Genomic DNA, 16,748 nt, shown 5'->3' on the forward strand with positions numbered 1-16,748 from the left:
AGGATGTCCAGGTGCCCCAGGTGAGGTGAAGGAGTAGGTCCCACTCTTGCCTGTCTCAAGGCTTGGGTCTAGGCCACCTCCTGCAGCCTGGAGCCTTTCGTGGTGCCTGACAGCTGAGGCCCACTTTAGCCTCCAGTGGCCTGGGGCCCATAACTGTGCCTGACGCGCTATTAGCGTGCAGAGCCTAGCCCTGGGACCAACTTCAGCCTGTGCTTTCAATACCTGGCGGCGAGTGCAGCACCCCCGCTTTATTGGCAATGAGCAGCTAAGTAACTTCCTTAAGCCCAGAGCTGGCAGGGGTAGAGCCTGCATTGCTGGCTGACCTCTGGCTAGGCTGCTGTTTTCTCCCCTTCCATTCAGTCCCCAGCCAGGTCTCTCCTACACTGCAAAGGACCTCCCAGAACTTTCTCACGCAGCCCTGCCTCCTCCCTGCAGAAAGCCCATGTCTCCAGAACCCCTGTCAAAATGACGGCTGGTGCCAGGAGCAGGGGACCAGCTTCATCTGCCACTGTGAACTCGGTTACGGGGGAGAACTCTGCACGGAGCCTCGGATTGTGAAGCGCCACAGAAAGCCAGGTGATGGCCACATCCCAGACCTGCGCCCCACTGGCCACTACCATGAAATCATTCTATATGCAGATCAACACACATTACAACATCTATTATGGATCACAGACGTGTATTATAGATATGACAGCAGTTGATAAGGAAAAGCATATGACTAATATATCGTATTACATATATATATATATAACATGTAATACTTCATAAACAATAGTATATATTATGTATGTATTATAGGCTATTATATACTATTTATTATGTATATGGTATATAAACTATATGATATTTATTATATATCATTCATGATTATAGAAGTATTTTAGATATATAGTTAATATACTAGATAACATTAAATGTAAAATGTATAAAACACATTATATTAGAGGCAGGCATGGTGGCACACATCTTTAATCCCAGCACTCAGAAGGCAGAAGTAGGAGGATCACTGTGAGTTCGAGACCACCCTGAGAATACATAGTAATTCTAGGTCAGCCTGGACCAAAGTAAAGCCCTACCTTGAAAAACAAAACAAAACAAATTATACACACACACACACACACACACACATATATTCTTCATATATTCTTAAATACTATCTAGGTCACATACTATAGATTATAATATATCCACATAGCATAATATCTGGAATTTATTACATGTACATATTTTTAATTTTTATTTATTTGAGAGAGAAATAGGCAAATATAGAGAGAGAATGGAGCTGGGTGTGGTGCACATGCCTTGATCCCAGCACTTGGGAGGCAGAGGTAGAAGGATTGACTGCTTTGAGTTCAAGGCCACCCTGTGGCTTACATGAGTACTGGGGAATTGATCCTGAGTCCTTTGGCTTTGCAGGCAAGTGCCTTAACCACTAAGCTATCTCTCCAGCCCTATTATATTTTATGTATGTATTATCACCATTCATGGAAAGGAACATCTATAATCCCACCATTCAGAATGCAGAGACATTAGGATCAGGAGTTCAGAGTCATTACATAGCAAGTTTAAGATCAGCCTGAACTACTGAAGACCTTATCTCAGAAAATTTAATTTATGCTGGGGGGGTGCACGCCTTTGATCCCAGCACTAGAGAGGCAGAGGTAGGAGGATCACCATGAGTTTGAGGCCACCCTGAGACTATATAGTGAATTCCAGGTCAGCCTGGGATAGAGCAAGACCCTACCCCCAAAAAACTGGAAAAAAAAAATTTAATTTTTGAGAGAGAAGGAGAATGGGCATGCTAGGGCCTCTAGCCATTGTGAACAAACTCCAGATGCATGCACCACCAAGTGCATCTGACTTACATAGTTTCTGGGGAATCGAACTTGGGTCCTTAGGCCTCATAAGGCAAGCGCTCTAACTGCTAAGCCATCTCTCCAGCCCCAATTGTCTCTTGATGCACTGAAGCAGGGTCTCTCACTTGAGCCCAGTGCTTGCCAATTCACCTAGTTTAGCTAGCCAGCTTCCCCCAGGAACCTCCTACCCCCCCCCATCTCTGCCTCCTGAGTGCTGGAATTACAGGTGGGCGTCATGCCTGTGGGATTTCCCTGGGTGTTGGAGATCTGAAGTCTAGTCCCCATGCTTGGATACCAAGCGCTTTCTTGAATCCCTTAGTCACCGTGCCCCCACATCTGTTTCTTTTCTGCACCCAGAAATATCCAGCTTGGTGGCCATCCTGTTGGGAGTGCTGATGTGCACAGTGGTGGTAGCCCCTGTGTTACTGCCCAGAGGCTGCGTTTACATCGCGTGGAGGAGGATCAAAAGGAGGTTAGTTCTGGGCATGTGTGTGCGTGTGTGTGACTAGGGGTGGGTGGGTGGGCGGGGCTTAGGGCACACACAGTCTGTGCTCCCCACACATGTTCCCCCTTGCCTTTAGGGAGAAAATACAGAGCCAAAACTGAGATTAGCAGGAGAGATCAGGTGAGAAGCTCCTCCGGGATCATTCAGAGTCCTGGTCTGGGGCCTGAGTTCACCTCCAACACGGGTTTTCTTCTTTTCACCCTCAGACATTGTTCCAGAACCTGAACCCAAAGCCACTGAGTTCTGACCTTTTCCTCAAACAGATAAACATATTTATTTTTGAAATGTGAGTTGCCCATGATTCTGGTGGAGGCAGCTGGGTCTGGGTGGTGAGGACGAGGAGGAGGACGGAAGCAGGCACGTGGGGACCCTCGAGGACGGGATGCTATGCGGAGTGTCCAGGGGGAAGGGAAACTTGGGTCTCGGGAAGTGTGGAGGATGTCAGAGGAAAGGAAGGGGCAGAAAGAGCAGTGAGGGAAGCTTCCAGAAGGAAGGGTGGTTGGATGTAGCCCCAGGCCTCTGCAGGACAGGAGACAGTTTACTTTTGCATATTTTTATTATTTGTTTATTTATTTTTGGTTTTTCAAGGTAGGGTCTCACTCTAGCCAAGCCTGACCTGGAATTCAACATGTAGTTTGAGGGTGGCCTCGAACTCATGGCGATCCTCCTACCTCTGCCTCCCGAGTGCTGGGATTAAAGGCGTGCGCCATCTTGCCTGGATCTTTTGCATATTTTTAAAAAAATTGTGCATTTTTAAATTTTTCATTTACTTATTTATAAGCAGAGGGGAGAGAGAGAGAATTTAAGAATGAATATAGGCACACCAGGGCATCCAACTGCTGCAAACAAACTCCAGATGCATGTGCCACTTTCTGCATCTGGTTTTACGTGGGTACTGGGGAATCAAACGCTTTGCAGACAAGTGTGTTAACCTCTGAGCCATATCTCCAGCAGCCCCCCCCCCCTTTTTGGGGTATGGTCTCACTCTAGCCCAGACTGACCTGGAATTCGCTATGTAGTCTTAGGGTGGCCACCAACTCACAGTGATTCTCCTACTTCTGCCTCCTGAGTGCAGGACTTGAAGGTATGTACCACCATACCCAGCTTTTTGTTGTTGTTATTGTTATTGTTGTTTTTTTTTAATAGGGTCTCACCTTAGCCCAGGCTGACCTGGAAACTCACTCTAGTTCTAAGCTGGCATCAAATTCACAGCAACCCTTCTACCTGTGCCTTGTGAGTGCTAGGATTAGAGGGTTTTTTTGTTTGTTTGTTTTTTGAGACAGTGTCTTTAAAAAATATTTATTTGGGCTGGAGAGATGGCTTAGCGGTTAAGCGCTTGCCTGTGAAGCCTAAGGACCCCTGTTCGAGGCTTGATTCCCCAAGACCCATGTTAGTCAGATGCACAAGGGGGTGCACGCATCTGGAGTTCGTTAGCAGTGGCTGGAGGCCCTGGTGCACCCATTCTCTCTCTCTCTCTCTGCCTTTCTCTGTCACTGTCAAATAAGAATAAACAAAAAAAAAACATTAAAAAAATTAAAAATATATTTATTTATATACATAGAGAATGAGTGTAGCAGGACCTCCAGCCACTGCAAACAACCTCTAGATGCACACACCACTTTCTGAATCTGGCTTTACATGGGTACTGGGGAGTCCAACCTGGGTCATTTAGATTTTGCAAGAAAGTGCCTTAGCCACTGAACCATCTTTTCAGCTGGTTCTTATTCATTATTTATTTTGGTTTTTCAAGGTAGGGTCTCACTCTATTCCAGGCTGACCTGGCACTGTGTAGTCTCAGGGTGGCCTTGAATTTATGGCGCTCCTCCTACCTCTGCCTCCAGAGTGCTGGGATTAACGGCGTGCACTACCACATCCGGCTTTAAAAAAAAAAAAAAAAAAAAAAAAAACTGGTCTCGAATTCCCTATGTAACCTGGGGTTGGCCTCAAACTTGATATGTAGCTCTGGATGACCTCAAACTAAGTTCCTTCCTGTCTCAGCCTCTGTCTCTCCTGGGTGCTGGGATTACAGGTGTGAGCCATCCCACCCAGTGGGACCCAGGCTCTTAGAGACCGTGGCCTCTGAGCTCCCCACTAGGTGGACGCAAGGTCATGCTGAGACATTTATGACGAGACTCATGGCTAGGTAGAGGGTTAGGATGACAATTGGGGCTTTTCTCGAAGGGACGGAAAACAGATGGCCCTGCCCTTTCTATTGCTCATTTCCATAAAGAGCCTAATGGTTGGATACTGTGGGAACCAAAAATGGGGTTCCTGACTCTAGAAGTTTTCTGGGGTTGTTTTGGGTTTTCTTTTCTTTCTTCTTATTATTATTTTTTTCATTAGACACAGTGAGAGGAAGAGAGAAAGTGAGGGTGTGGTGGGGAGAGAATGGGTACGCCAGGGCCTCTAGACAAACTCTAGACATATGCGCCATCACGTGCATCTGGCTTACATGGGACCTGGAGAATTGAACCTGGGTCCTTAAGCTTCACAGGCAAGTGCCTTAGCCATTAAGCCATCTCTGCAGCCCCCCCCCCTTTTTTAAGTTCTAAGTACCACCCAGGTAAAAATGACCACCCAGCCCAGCCAGCCGCTAAGGTATATTTTTTTGCTCCAAGGCTTTGGGTCTCCCACCAGGTTGCTGCTTGCTGGGGGGAAGGGGCTCCCGGCAAGCAGATTACGATGCAGGACCTCAAGGGACAAGGGACTTACACCTGGGGATGTTGAGGCAGGCAGAACACAGGTCCTGGAAACGAACAATCCTGAAAAAAACAGACTTTCCCTGAGGAAAGCCAGGGCATAGAAAGAGCCCATAAAAAGGGAGGGGGGGATGTCTGCTCAGCCAGGCTTACCCTCCCTTTGCGGGAGACACACAAAAAAAGCACAGGGTTCAGTCTGTGCAGGGTTGCCAATTGCTTGGCACCCACCTCTGGCCTCTGCCTTCGCAGCTCTGCTCCCCTGACCTTCACTCCTCCCTCAAAACAGCTCACTGAATGTCACTTTATCTAGCCCAGATGTGTTTGGCAGCGAGAGGGAGGACCCCCCTCTTCCTGAAATATAAAGTTCTTCCCATACCCTCTCAGAAATGAAAACATGTCTCCAAGAAAGAGGGGACAGGGCTGGAGAGATGGCTTAGTGGCTAAGCACTTGCCTGTGAAGCCTAAGGACCCCAATTCGAGGTTCAGTTCCCCAGGACCCACATTAGCCAGATGCACAAGGGGGCGCACGCATCTGGAGTTCGTTTGCAGCGGCTGGAGGCCCTGGCGCGCCCATTCTCTCTCTCTATCTTACTCTTTCTCTCTATGCCTGTCGCTCTCAAATAAATGAATAAAAATTTAAAAAAATTAAAAAGCAAATAAATAAAAAGAAAGGGAACAAAGCATAGTGTATGCCCGTGATCCCAGCATTCGAGGCTGAGGCAAGAGGACTGTGAATTCCAAGTCATCCTGAAGTAAGATAGTCTCCAAAACTAAAGTGTTATGACGGAGATGGCTTGGTAAAATGCTTGTCTTGTAAGCATGAGGACCTAGGTTCAGATCCCCAGCACCCACATAAAAACTGGACACAGCAGTACACGTCTACAATCCTAGTGCTGGGAAAGTGGAGACAGGGGCTTGCTGAATAGGTGAGCTTCATCTGGGTTTAATCTCAAAAAATAAAATGCAGCCGGGCGTGGTGGCGCCCGCCTTTAATCCCAGCACTCGGGAGGGAGGTAGGAGGATTTCCATGAGTTCAAGGCCACCCTGAGAATACAGAGTGAATTCCAGGTCAGCCTGGGCGAGAGTCAGACCCTACCTGGAAAAACCAAAATAATAATAATAATAAAGGTAGAATGGGAAGGGTTGACAAAGCAGGGTGGCAGGAGGGGATTATGATCAGGATACACTGTGTACATATAGGCAAGAGGGTGTCAATAAAGAAAAAAGGTGGAGGGCTGGAGAGATGGCTTAGCGGTTAAGCGCTTGCCTGTGAAGCCTAAGGACCCCGGTTCGAGGCTCGGTTCCCCAGGTCCCACGTTAGCCAGATGCACAAGGGGCGCACACATCTGGAGTTCGTTTGCAGAGGCTAGAAGCCCTGGCGCGCCCATTCTCTCTCTCTCCCTCTATCTGTCTTTCTCTCTGTGTCTGTTGCTCTCAAATAAATAAATAAAAATTTTAAAAAAAAGAAAAAAGGTGGAGACTAAGAAACCTATGTCGACCTCTGGCCTACACACACACACACACACACACACACACGTACACACACACACACACACGTACACGTACACCTGTATACACATATGCATGCACACCACACACACACCAAAAAATAACAAAACTAATGTTAGGGCTGGGCGTGGTGGCACACACCTTCAATCCAAGCACTCGGGAGGCATTGGATCGCTGTGAGTTCGAGGCCACCCTGAGACTTCATAGTGAATTCCAGGTCAGTCTGAACTAGAATAAAACCCTACCTCGAAACAAAACAAAAACAAAAAAAAAAACTAGTGTTAGGGACTCCAGAAGAGGCCTGTAGTCTAGGATTTCCTGAGCAGAATTCCTCCTGCCTTGGTAGTCCCTGGATGTGGAAGTTGTGCACTGACCCCTAGACAACAATAGGGGGCGACGGAGAGGCAGCATGGAAAAGGCTCTTCCAAGTTAAACCAGGCTCTCTCCAGCCGTGCAGATTGTCCCAGTGAGAGGGCGTACCCGGGAGAAAAGGAAACGGGAAGTAACAAGAAAGCGAAATGAGGCTGGTGGGAGTGGGGAATTGACCCCATCCAGCTCTTCCGGTTTGGGAGGGAGAAGCTAGAGGCAGACACACTTGGGTGGTTGCACCCCCCCCCCCACCCAAGAGGCCAGGAGAACCTGCCCGGGCAGCATCTTGAATAGGTGAATTGTCCTCTAAACCCCACCCCCAACTCGGTGAACAACACGTGTGGGGACCCCTTCCCCCCCTCAGCTTCTCCCCCTCCCCCTCCCCCCCAGCCAATGCCAGTTTTCCCCTGTTGCCACTAAACCAACCCCTGCTGCCGACATCTGGCCTACATCTGTCTTCATCTAGCTGGACTCCCACCCCCACCTCCTTTTGAGGGGTCTACAGGCCTACCCTCCTCCTCACAGCCCCTGTGCCAAGGCTAAGGAGCCAGGGGGAGAGGGAGGGGCAGCCTCGCCCCGGAGATGCCCCAGGCTTTCGGCGGCACTGGCAGCCTGAGCCGTTAGTAGCAGCTGCCAATGACTCACCTCCCAGCACCCCAAACATCCTGAGGCTAGGAACCAAGAACCCCCCCATCTGACCCTCCAGACTCCACTCTCCTCAGAAACCTAGCCCTCTCAGCTCCCAATTATGCCCCCCCAAAACTAGGACATATCCCGTTTTCTTTTATTTATACAAAAAAAAGTTTCTTTTTAAATATAATTTACGGATCCCCTCCAAGCACCGGTGTCTGTCTCCGTTTTTAACACCACGGCCCTCCTTGCCCCTCTTACCTCACCCCCCTCCCCTACACTCATGGACACAGTTTGGGGGTACTTGGGGGGAAGGGACATAGGGACTGTGTGGGTTAAGGCATGTCTAAGGCACTGGTCTGGAAACAGACAACATCCATGGGTCCCTACTTCAACAGGAGACAGCAGAAACAGGTGCCCTTTATCACAAGAAAATTAGGACAAGGACGGTAGAGGGGAAAAAATAACAATAAAAGGAGAGGGAGGGGAAAAATAAGACCGAGAACAAAAAATAATAAAAATCAGAACCTTCAATATGAAGGCAGCAGATGGGGGAGAGGGACATTTACAAGGGAAAAATGATTGTGATTGGTGGGGACAGCAGCAAGTTGGGACATCAAATCCAATGATTCTGTCACTGGGTCACGACAGCCCTTCCTGCCTCCTGGGACAGCGCTCCTCTATGGCGCTAACAGGATGGTCACCCTCTCTTTGGTCTGCAGGGACAAAGGCGAGGAGGGTCCCTCTGGGAAGGACAGGAGATTATGGACGCATTCTTTCCCTCTGGTCACACCCAATCTTAAGGGAAAAGCATGCATGCTCACTGAGGATCTGGGGTACCCTTGCTTGCAGGGGACCAGATGTGATGTCATCCATCCTGTATGACAAATCCCAAATCCTGGATCTCCGATTTGCCAACTCCCCAGACCCCTCACGGGTTCAAAGTGCAATCCAGTGGGGCTCTGCGATGGGGGGGGTCCTCTGTGAGTCCCCATTCAACTCTGCCCCGGGAAGAAGGGGAGGCCATGTCCCCCGGGGGAGTGGTGAGTTCTTGGAGGTCAGTACTGTGGGGCTGATCCTCCTGTCCCGCTGGGGGCACCAGGCTTAGCTTGGGACTTCATATGCTGGACACTGGCCAAGATTTTCTTCTGGTGTCCCGCCAGAGTGACTCCAATTCGGAGCAGGTCCCTGTAGAAGAATTCGGTAGAGTGAGCCCAGGCCCCTGTTCTGGCTTTGAGATCTCAGCCAATCAGAAAATTCAAGCGGGAATGACGTCACAGTTGCGCGGCAAAGATTTAGGCGCCAGGATGGTGGTTCCACAGGGGGTATGGCTTAGTCTCCGGCTAGCTGGAGGCCAGGAATAGTCGCTGACAGGTGAGAGGGGCGTGTGGAAAAGAAAAGAGCCACAAAATGAGGCTGGGATAAGATAAGAGAAAAAACAACTGGATGGAGAAGGAGAACTCCCTGGTGCACCACAGATGAAGCTGAGACCAGGGAACCTACTTGGCCAAGGACCCTCTGATTCCAATTTTTGCTGGTTTCTCCTTTTTTATTTAAAACAATTTTGTTTCCAGAGTGTGGGTTTCTCTCTCTCTCTCTCTCTCTTGATTTCTCAAGGTAGGGTCTCATTCTAGCTCAGGCTGACCTGGAATTCTCTCTGTAGTCTCAGGGTGGCCTCGAACTCATGGCAATCCTCCTGCCTCTGCCTCCCAAGTGCTGGGATTAAAGGCGTGTGCCACTACACCCAGCTCTCTCTTTTTTAATATATTTATTTATTTGCAATCAGAGAGAGAGAGAAAGAACAGAGACCGAGAGAATGGGCACGCCACGGCCTCTAGCCATTGCCAACGAACTCCAGAAGCATGCACCCCTTTGTGCATCTGGTTTACATGGGTCCTGGGAAATTGAACCTGGGTCCTTAGGCTTCGCAGGCAAGGGCCTTAACTGCTAAGCTCCAGCCCTGATAGAGGTGTGTTTTTTTGAGACGACGCAGGCTGGCCTTGAAATCAATCCTCCTGCCTCCAGATGGCTGGGATTACAGGCATGTGCCTCCGAGCCTGGTTCCCGGCTACCAGTTCTGTTCCTTCTACAGCTGTTATTCAAACCTGGGGGTAAGCGGAGGTCTTGGGGAAGAAATGAGAGGGCAGGAAGGAGTCCTACGGGTGGCCAAGCGGGGAGGAGAGCAGTTACTTGTGAGTGGAAGGAACCATAAAACCATTTAACATTAAAGCCATGAAGGATCTCCAAATCCCAGTGCTGTCTTCTCCTTTTATGGGTGAGAAGGGAGAGCCAGAGTTGACAAGTTAATGTTTGAACTAAGTCTGGAATGTAGATAGAAACACTAAGATAGATACAGACTGGAAGTGGGAAGGGAGAGGACCCAGGACTCAGAAAGCTCTAGAAGCGGGGTGGGCACTGCTGTCCTGGAAGGATCTGCTGTTCTCAGCCTCAGCTGCTTTTAATGCTTTGGGTGGGCTGCTCTAGAATGGCACTGAGAAACGTCCTCAGGGCTCCATCACAGAGATGATAGCCCGTGCTGAATTCAAGGACCCTCCATCTTTTCTTCCTCCGGTTCCCGTGCTCTCATGGTCACCCCCCACTTGTGCTTTCCCTGTCACCCCTCCACTTACTCAGCGGAGATCTGGCTGACCAGCTCAAAGGAGCCGAACCCAGCCGCTGCAAAACTTTCTTCGTATCTTCCCATCTTGATGGCTCGAAGCCACTCGCCCACAGAGCCAAAGGCAGAGTAGTGAGGCTGTCGTTGGTCCAGAAGTGGGTGTGAGGCCCTGGGGTGGGGGGGGGGGGATATATAAAGATACAGAAGAATGCTAAGTCCCAGGCCTGCAACAAGGGAAGTGGACCCCAGCCTTGGAAAATCCAACAGAGAACAACCTATGTGTCACAACAGGGAATCACTAGAGGGTCTTTTGGGTCACGACAGACAGGGAATGGAGGGGCTCTTCTCCAGGGTCCTCACCCTCCATTCTCCCTGGTCACGATTTTGAGGCTGGCAGGATTCCGGATCATCTTGTCAAGGGCGCTGACCACCTGGGGGAAGCGGGGTCGGGCATTCCGGTCTTTCTGCCAACAATCTAGCATGAGCTGGTGGAGGGACGTGGGGCAGTCTGGGGGTGGCGGTAACCGGTAGTCCTGCTCAATGGCGTTGATCACCTGCAGTGATGAGAAGAAACCTCTGGTCAGGCTGTCCTGGGAGAACAAGCCAAAAGGCCCCAGGAAAAGTGGCTATTTTGTTGATGCTGGGATGGGAGCCACAGCCCCCTAGAATCACAAACCCAATTCTGTCTGGGTAGAGGCTGGCTGTGGCTTCACACCGCAGCAGCTCCTGGACTGTAATGAACCTCCCAACTAATATCCCATCTAATAATGCTGCATCCAACTCTTTTTCTTCCCTTCTTTCCTCCCTCCCTTCCTTTCCTTCTTTTAATCATTTGTGTGTTTGTGTGTGTGTGTGTGTGTGTGAACATGTGTGTGGAGGTTAGACGAACTCAGCTGGGTGTGGTGGTACACGCCTTTAATCCCAGCACTCAGGAGGCAGAGGTAGAGGAGTTCGAAGCCACTCTGCGACCACAGTGGATTCTAGGTCAACCTGGGCTAGAGTGAGCCCCTTCCTCAAACAAAACAAAATAATAGTAACTTCTTATTTTAAAAAAAGAAAGGGCAGGGCATGGTGGCGCACACCTTTAATCCCAGCACTTGGGAGGCAGAGGTAGCAGGATCGCTGTGAGTTCGAGGCCATCCTGAGACTACATAGTTAATTCCAGGTCAGCCTGGGCCAGAGTGAGACCCTACCTCGAAAAACCAAAAAAAAAAAAAAAAGAAAGAAAGGAAGAAAAGAAAACAAGATCAATAGTATACTTTCCTTCCACCCTGGGAGACAAGCTGTCTCTTATTGTTGGGATGACAGGTGCATGTGTTTCTCTGTGTCAGACATTTTATGGGGATGCTGGGGAATCCAAACTCTGGTCAGCGCCCTGCAGCTAGCTCCTACATCCAGTGCTCTCACGCAAACACCAGCTCGTCTTTGTGCCATCCCTACCATCCCAAGGACCAGGCGGTGAGCAGCCTGGGAACGCACCCCCCACCCTGTCAATCCCAGCTGAGTGGACACGCAGGAGAGCTTGGTTCCAACACGGAACACTTACGTCCTGATTGCTCATGTCCCAGTAGGGTCGTTCCCCAAAAGACATGACCTCCCACATGACAATGCCATAGCTCCAGGCATCACTGGCAGAGGTGAATTTCCGAAAAGCGATGGCTTCAGGGGCCGTCCATCGGATGGGGATCTTCCCTCCCTGTGCAAGGAGGAGAGAAAGGTGGACCCAGGGACTCACAGGACCCAGGCGCAGTGCCTCACCACCCGCTTGGCCTCCCCCACCCTAGCTCTGACCTGAGTGCCTCCCTCCCTCCCTCCCTCTTTGTTAACTCTTCATCTCTTTCTTTTCTTTTGTTGCATTTTCTTGAGACAATGCCCCATTTAGCCCAACCTGGCCTCCAACTTGCTATGTATACTATGAGCATCCTAAATCTGGGACTACGGGTGAGCCCCCTGACACCCGGCCTTCCTGTTTTCATTTTGAAATGAGACCACCTGTATATACATAGGCCAGGCTGACTTAGAAGTCACAATTCTCCCTCGGTCTCCCGAGTGTTGGGATAACAGGCAGCTGGTCTCCTTTCTTTCTGGGCCCCAAGACCCCACATCCCACTTCCCCTCTGTCCTTTTCTTACACGCCAGGAGTAGGTTCCCTTTCAGTCTACACCTGGGTCCTTTCCCTGCCCTAGAGTGCCCCCAGCCTCCCGTCTTTCCAGCCCACCTACCCCAAATGAGTTAGCTCACGTGCCAGCCTCACCAGAGAGCTCGTGTAGGTCGGGTCCGAGGAGTTCTCCTCCAGGAACCGGGAGAGGCCGAAGTCGGAGACCTTGCAGACCAGGTTACTATTGACCAGGATGTTGCGGGCAGCCAGGTCTCGGTGAACGTAACTCATCTCAGCTAGGTACCGCATGCCCGAGGCGATGCCCCGCAACATGCCCACCAGCTGGATGACGGTGAACTGACCATCATTCAGCTGGAGAGGAGACAAGGGAAAAGGGCTCGGTTAGGACAAGCCCCTGCCGTCCACTTCTCGCACCTGTCACGTGGACATCAATCCCTCCACGCGTCCAGGGAACCCAGCTTCCCCAGGCAAGCCCTGTGCGTTCTTCCTGAGATGCCCTACAGGACGCGCCTCTTGCTTTCTTTGTTTTGTTCTTCGAGGCAGGGTCTCGCTGTAGCCCAGGCTGACCTGGAATTCACTATGGAGTCTCAGGGTGGCCTTGAACTCATGGCGATCCTCCTGCCTCTGCCTCCCGAGTGCTGGGATGAAAGGCGTGCGCCGCCACGCCCAGCGTGCCTCTTCCTCTTGTTTTGAGACAAGGTCTTGCTTTGTACCCCTGGATATTGTGGCAGTCCTGCTGCCTCAACCACCCAAGGACTGAAATTACAGGCACGCACATCCATGCCTAGCTGCTAATACATTTTTTTAATTTTATTTATTTATGAGAGAGAGAGAGAAAATGGGTGCACCAGGGCCTCTGGCCACTGTCAACAAACTCCAGACACATGTGCCACCTTGCACATCTGGCTTACGTGGGTATTGGAGAATTGAACCTGGATCCTCAGGTTTCACGGGCAAGCGCCTTAACCACTAGGCAATCTCTCCAACCCTAATCTATTATTATTTTTAAAAATATTTTATTATTTATTGATTGATTTGAGAGAGTCAAAGAGAGAGAGAGGCAGAGAGAGAGAGAGTGAGTGAATGGGCATGCCAGGGCCTCCAGCCACTGCGATAAACTCCAGATGCATGTGCTACCTTGTGCATCTGGCTTACGTGGGTACTGGGGAATTGAACTGAGATTCTTAGGCTTTACAGGCAAGTGCCTTAACCAGTAAGCCATCTCTCCAGCCCTATTATTTATTTATTTATTTATGGACAGGGTCTCACTGTCACCCAGGCTCAAGCAAACTCTCTTCTGTGGTCCAGGCTGGCCTCAAACTGGAAGCAGTCCTCCTGCCTCAGCCTCCCAAGTGCTGTGATGACAGGTATGAGCTGCCATACTTGGCTTCAGAAAACATTGCTAAAATATTTCATTTTATTTATTTGAGAGAGAAAAAGGCGTAGAAAGAGAAAGAGAGCAAGAATGGGTGGACAGGGCCTTCAGCCACCTTGTCCATCTGCCTTACACAGATACTGGGGAATTGAACCTGGTTCCTTAGGCTTCGCAGGTAAGGCTAAGCCATCTCTGCAGCCCAATACTAAACACTAAAGTGCACAGGCTGGCCGGGTGTGGTGGCGCACACCTTTAATCCCAGCACTCAGGAGGCAGAGGTAAGAGGATTGCCATGAGTTCGAGGCCACCCTGAGACTCCATAGTGAATTCCAGGTCTGCCTGGGCTAGAGTGAGGCCCTACCTTGGAAAACCAAAAACAAACAAACAAAAATAAATAAATAAAATGCACAGGCTGGCCTTGAACTCACTCTAGTGTCCAGGCAAGGCCTTGAGCTTGTGATCCTCCGGCATCAGCCTCTAGGGTAGCTGGGATTACAGACACCTGTGTCACCAGCCATCTATCTGTCTTTTTTTTTTTTTTCCCTTTTCTCTCTCTCTCTTTTTCCTCCAGATAGGGTCTCATTCTACCTCAGGCTGACCTAGAGTACACTATGTAGTCTCAGGGTGGCCTCTAACTCACGGTGATCCTCTTACCTCTGCCTCCCAAGTGCTGGTATTAAAGGCATGTGTCACCACGCCCGGTTCACTCTCTCTCTCTTTTTTTTTTTCCTAAACACACTTTATTTATTTGAGAGAGAGAGAGAAATGGGTGTGCCAGGACCTCCAGCCACTATAAACAAACTCCAGATGCATGCACCACCTTGTGCATCTGGCTTACATGGGACCTGGGCAATCAAACCAGGGTCCTTTGGCTTTGCAGCAAATGCCTTAACTGCTAAGCCATCTTCTCTAGCTCTCTTTTATTTTATCTATTTATTTTCAAGGAGGGGGGGGGAGGGAGGGAAGGAGGAGATAGACAGAAAAGAATGGGCACACCAGGGCCTCCAGCCACTGTGAACAAACTCCATATGTATGTGCCACCTTGTGTATCTAGTTTATGTGATTCCTGGGCAATTGAACCTGGGTCCTTTGGTTTTGCAGGCAAGTGCCTTGGAACCATTAAGCCATGTCTCCAGCCCATCTTTCTGTTTCATGAACACACTGAGTTCCTGTCCTCTCTGGACCTCTATTTTAGGTGCCAAACCTACTTTCCCTCATTCATGATGAGCCTTTTTTCATCTCCACCACACTCTTCTCTTATCCGCAGCCCCCCCCCCCCCGCAACGGAACCTTTGTACAGTCCCAACACTGACTCCTGAGTCCATGTGGCGGGCTCAGCCTGTCCATTCTCCACACAAGGATCTTGCTTGGCATTACATATTGTGAGAGCCACAGTGGGTCTCCATAGCATCCCTATGTAGCAGCCACAAAGATCTCATTTCCAACTGACCAGCACATCAGAAAGCACTTTGCTTACAAGAAAAAGAAACAAGTTAAAGGACCTTACAAGAAAGAAGACATAGGGCTGGAGAGATGGCTTAGCAGTTAAGGCATTTGCCTGCAAAGCCAAAGGACCCAGGTCCGATTCCCCAGGACACATGTTAGCCAGATGCACAAGGGGGCACATGTTCATTTGCAGTGGCTGGAGGACCTCTCTCTCCTCTTTCTCTGTCACATACATAAATAAATTATACACCACACACACACACACATAAATCCAGAAGATGGCTCACACCCAGGGACAAAAAGTACAGCTCCTCAGTGAAACGCTGTCATGACAAAAACTCCAGGATTCAGAGAGGTCCAAAAACAGTACTATCCCAGAGCTAGGGAGAGGACTCGGCAGATAAGAGAGGGCTTGAGTTCAAGTCCAGGCACCCACAGAAACCACTGGGCATGAGCACGCATGTCTGTATCCCAGTTCTGCGGGGAGTGATGACCCACGAATCACAGGGGCTCGTTGGTCAGCCGACCTGATCAAAAATGGCAGCTCCAGGTTCAGTGAGAGACTCTGTGTCAAGGAAACAGAAACACGTGGACAAATACTAGAGGAAGGCACATTTGCCTCTGGTCTACACACACACACACACACACACACACACACACACACACAACCATACATACTACACACACGCAAGGAAAAAAAGAAAAAAGAAAGAAAGAAAGAAAGAAAAGTAATGAGAGCAGGGCCTGGAGATGCAGGTCTGTCAACACAGCTATCTGAGTGGCTGAAGCAGCAGAATCGAGCTAAAAACCAGTTTGGGCAACTTAAGAGAAAGCATCTCAAAAAGTAAGAGGAAGGCTGGACAGTTTACTGATGAAGGCGCTTGCCTGCAAAGCCTAACGATTGAGTACAATTCCTCAATAACCATGTAAAGCCAGATGCAATGTGACACATATGTCTGGAATTCAGCAATGGCTACAAGCCCTGGTGTTCCCATTCTCTTTCTCCCTGAAAATAAATAAAACATTTTTTTTTAAAAAAAAAAAGCAGCAAAAAGAGGGCTGAGAATACTGTTCTAGGAATACAGTGCTTACCTAGAATCCCCCAGTGAGGGCGGGGGTGTGGCACAGTGGTAGAACTCCTGCCTAGAATCCCCCAGTGAGGGGCTGGGGGCGGGGCTCAGTGGTAGAGCTCCTGCCTAGAATCCCCCAGTGAGGGGCTGGGGGCGGGGCTCAGTGGTAGAGCTCCTGCCTAGAATCCCCCAGTAAGGGGCTGGGGGCCTGGCTCAGTGGTAGAGCTCCTGCCTAGAATCCCCCAGTGAGGGGCTGGGGGCCTGGCTCAGGGGTAGAGCTCCTGCCTAGAATCCCCCAGTGAGGGGCTGGGGTGTGGCTCAGGGGTAGAGCTCCTGCCTAGAATCCCCCAGTGAGGGGCTGGAGGTGTGGCTCAATGGTAGAGCACCTGCCTAGAATCCCCCAGTGAGGGCCTGGGGGCGTGGCTCAGTGGTAGAGCTCCTATCTAGAATCCCCCAGTGAGGGGCTGGGGGTGTGGCTCAGTGGTAGAGCTCCTGCCTAGAATCCCCCAGGAATGGGGCTGGGGGCTTGACTCAGAGGTAGATAACTTGC

At 50.0% G+C, this 16,748-nt stretch overlaps 2 protein-coding genes across 3 annotated transcripts in view; one reads left to right on the forward strand and one right to left on the reverse strand.

The window, feature by feature from the left end:
- The window catches only part of Zan (zonadhesin), a 98,083-nt gene extending 90,444 nt beyond the window's left edge, over nucleotides 1-7,639 (forward strand). Inside the window, 2 exon segments of the mRNA XM_045142839.1 lie at nucleotides 436-576; nucleotides 7,467-7,639. Of these exon segments, the coding sequence (XP_044998774.1) occupies nucleotides 436-576; nucleotides 7,467-7,639 (314 nt within the window).
- A 322-nt stretch (nucleotides 7,640-7,961) lies between these two features.
- Nucleotides 7,962-16,748, reverse strand: part of Ephb4 (EPH receptor B4) — a 32,506-nt gene continuing 23,719 nt past the window's right edge. For both annotated transcript variants that reach the window (XM_045142725.1, XM_045142724.1), the window contains exons 13-17: nucleotides 12,443-12,658; nucleotides 11,735-11,884; nucleotides 10,549-10,742; nucleotides 10,202-10,357; nucleotides 7,962-8,759 (exon numbers count right to left, since the gene is read on the reverse strand). In XM_045142725.1, the coding sequence (XP_044998660.1) occupies nucleotides 8,630-8,759; nucleotides 10,202-10,357; nucleotides 10,549-10,742; nucleotides 11,735-11,884; nucleotides 12,443-12,658 (846 nt within the window). In that variant the 3' untranslated portion in view covers nucleotides 7,962-8,629. The remainder of the gene's footprint in view (nucleotides 8,760-10,201; nucleotides 10,358-10,548; nucleotides 10,743-11,734; nucleotides 11,885-12,442; nucleotides 12,659-16,748) is intronic.

This window comes from Jaculus jaculus, chromosome 2, assembly GCF_020740685.1.
Source record: "Jaculus jaculus isolate mJacJac1 chromosome 2, mJacJac1.mat.Y.cur, whole genome shotgun sequence".
Taxonomy (NCBI): Eukaryota; Metazoa; Chordata; class Mammalia; order Rodentia; family Dipodidae; genus Jaculus; species Jaculus jaculus.